General features: G+C 45.1%; 1 protein-coding gene across 2 annotated transcripts in view; it reads right to left on the reverse strand.

The window, feature by feature from the left end:
• carmil1 (capping protein regulator and myosin 1 linker 1) overlaps positions 1 to 2,500 on the reverse strand; it is a 37,429-nt gene that overhangs the window by 28,096 nt on the left and 6,833 nt on the right. For both annotated transcript variants that reach the window (XM_079878010.1, XM_079878009.1), the window contains exons 9-12: positions 965 to 1,040; positions 767 to 855; positions 576 to 670; positions 280 to 366 (exon numbers count right to left, since the gene is read on the reverse strand). In XM_079878010.1, the coding sequence (XP_079734136.1) occupies positions 280 to 366; positions 576 to 670; positions 767 to 855; positions 965 to 1,040 (347 nt within the window). The remainder of the gene's footprint in view (positions 1 to 279; positions 367 to 575; positions 671 to 766; positions 856 to 964; positions 1,041 to 2,500) is intronic.

The following is a 2,500-nucleotide window of genomic DNA, read 5'->3' on the forward strand; positions in this document are numbered from 1 at the left end:
TGTATGACAAAAATCAACGGAGTTATTTGAGTCTCTTTTGCATTGATAAGAAAAAAGCGAGCTGGTCGTGCCGGTGCGACGGCTGACCCCAGAGGGTTAACAATCTTTAATCAGAACAAGTTCCTCTTGCAGCATCTCTTCTCTTCTCTGATGATGTGGGCGGGGCAACCTGTCACTCACATGAGATCAGCCAATAGCAAACCACCATCCAAACATCCAATCAATTCCCTGTGGACACAATCAAGCCCCGCCCACATTTGTGAGAGTGTGTGTGCGTACCTTTAGCTGACAGTGAGTTCTTGGACAGGTCCAGGTGTTTCAGTCCAGGTGTGAGTTTAGACAGTGCAGGGCTCAGAAACATGACACCTGTCAATCACACACACAGAACAGTTACTGGACAGTTACTTTGTTTATAACTTCGAGAACCTCTCCACAACATTAGCCTAACAGGGAACTGTGCTGTATCTTAAGTTGTAATCGTAATTATATTTTTTCCCCAAACCGGACAGCCCTAGTGTATGTATGAGAGAGTGCGTTTGTGTGTGTGTGAGTGTGTGTGTCTGTGAGTTCTGTACCTTTGTCTTCAATACAGTTGTTGGCCAGACAGATTGTCTTTAACGCTGAGTTTGGATTCTGACTCAACGCAGCAGCAAATCTCTGAGCAAAATCACTGAAACACACACACAGTAAAAAAGTAAAACAGAATGTTCTGATAAAAAACATATATAAATATACTGTACGTGTGTGTGTATGTATGTATGTGAACCTCTTGAGTCCGGTGTTGTCCAGAGTCAATTCCTCTAGTCTGGTAGATCGAGACACAACTCTGAATATCTGATCACACAGATCTGCAGTCTACACACACACACACACACACACACACACACACACACACACATCATGATGAGTGTAAGAGCACATCATCTTCCAGCAGCACTTTATAATCTGACAGACACACAGTCACCAGTTTAAAGTCCTTTATGGAGAGTTTGATGAACCACTGATTGAACTCCAGTGCAGCAGTGATGGCCAGCAGATCCCTGAACACAACAACACAAATCATGCTCAACACCGTTACAGGACATGGTGCATGGTAATACTGTGGGATTCTCTGAAGAAACATGTACATACAATGAATATGGTAAGTAAGTAGGACCATTTTATTTTTTCCAAAATTTTTTTTTCTGTGCCCTGTGTCACACTGCGTCTGAACAAGAGTCACATGACTTGTGCGTTCTGTGCTTGTGCGAGGAGCATACGTGTTCAGTCCTTGAGGAGGCCGAATGAACGCACTTGATGAAAAACCTCTATTCACGTTCGTCCCTTTTCTCGAGGTAAATGCCACAAGCGTCTGCACTCCACGACTCAGGACCCGCGAGAGAATGAGATTGTGGGGGTTTCAGGTCAAGCTGGCCAGGATCGTTTCCAGTCATACTACAATTTAGAGTGAACTGTTATCAGAGGTCACGCACAGATGTGGCTGAGGAGGGTGGAGAAGCTGAACTTCTGGAGGCTATGGCCGTGCCACAGAGAGACTTACGAGAGACACAACTGGACATAACTCCCTTGAGTCTTACATTTCTCCAGGACCTCAATGCTCAGGTTGGAAATGACAGATCGTTTCACTAGATAAGACTCTAAATCTTCGGCTGGGATCGTGTAGAGACTTTGAAGCTGCACTGAAACTGACAATTGGACCTTCAACCCGTTGGACCCCATTGAAGTCACTATATGGAGAAAAATCCTGGAATGTTTTCCTCAAAAACCTTAATTTCTTTTCAACTGAAGAAAGAAACACATGAACATCTTGGATGACGTGGAGGAGAGTAAATTATCAGGAAATATTAATTCTGAAGTGAACTACTCCTATAAGTGAGTCTTTAGAGTTGAGTGCAGACTAGTACCCCCTCACTCCAGAGGGTCCTTATGCACTGTCCACCAGTACCCATCTCAAGAGCCCAGTGAGAAATGGCTTTTTGCCTTTTAGCATCCCTTCTTATTGTTAGGCACCTTCTGGAGTGCTGGATTCTTGAGATTCTGCTTGTAGTCAGACAGAACGTGGGCACTTTTCTCCCGAGGTAGTTAGCTTTGAGCAGGGATTCTCTTGCTCCCCCTAGAGGCAGTGACAGGGTAAGGAATTAGGTATTCCTGTGCCAGGTTCCCTTAAAGGTGATGCCTAGCATTCAGAGCTGACATACCAGACCCTTGTGTTGAGCCCTTAAGGCTGACTCTAGCGCTTGGCCCGGCGAGGAAGGGAGGAAGGTTGAAAAGGCCAGGATTTTACTTGTATAGGCCATGACACTTGAATTTCACCACTTACAGTTCTGGTGCTGGTGCACCTGTGTTGGGGAGTCTTTAACTTTGGCATATAAGTCCAACATGTCTTTTTTGTGTGCTGAGACACAGCCGTTCTGGCAGACATCTCCTCTCAACATGGAGTAGTGGGTATTTGTTCCCCATCACGTCTTGTTCAGATGCAATGAGTTCCCATTCGGTAGGG

The sequence above is a fragment of the Squalius cephalus genome (genome assembly GCF_949319135.1).
Source record: "Squalius cephalus genome assembly, chromosome: 8".
Lineage (NCBI taxonomy): Eukaryota > Metazoa > Chordata > Actinopteri > Cypriniformes > Leuciscidae > Squalius > Squalius cephalus.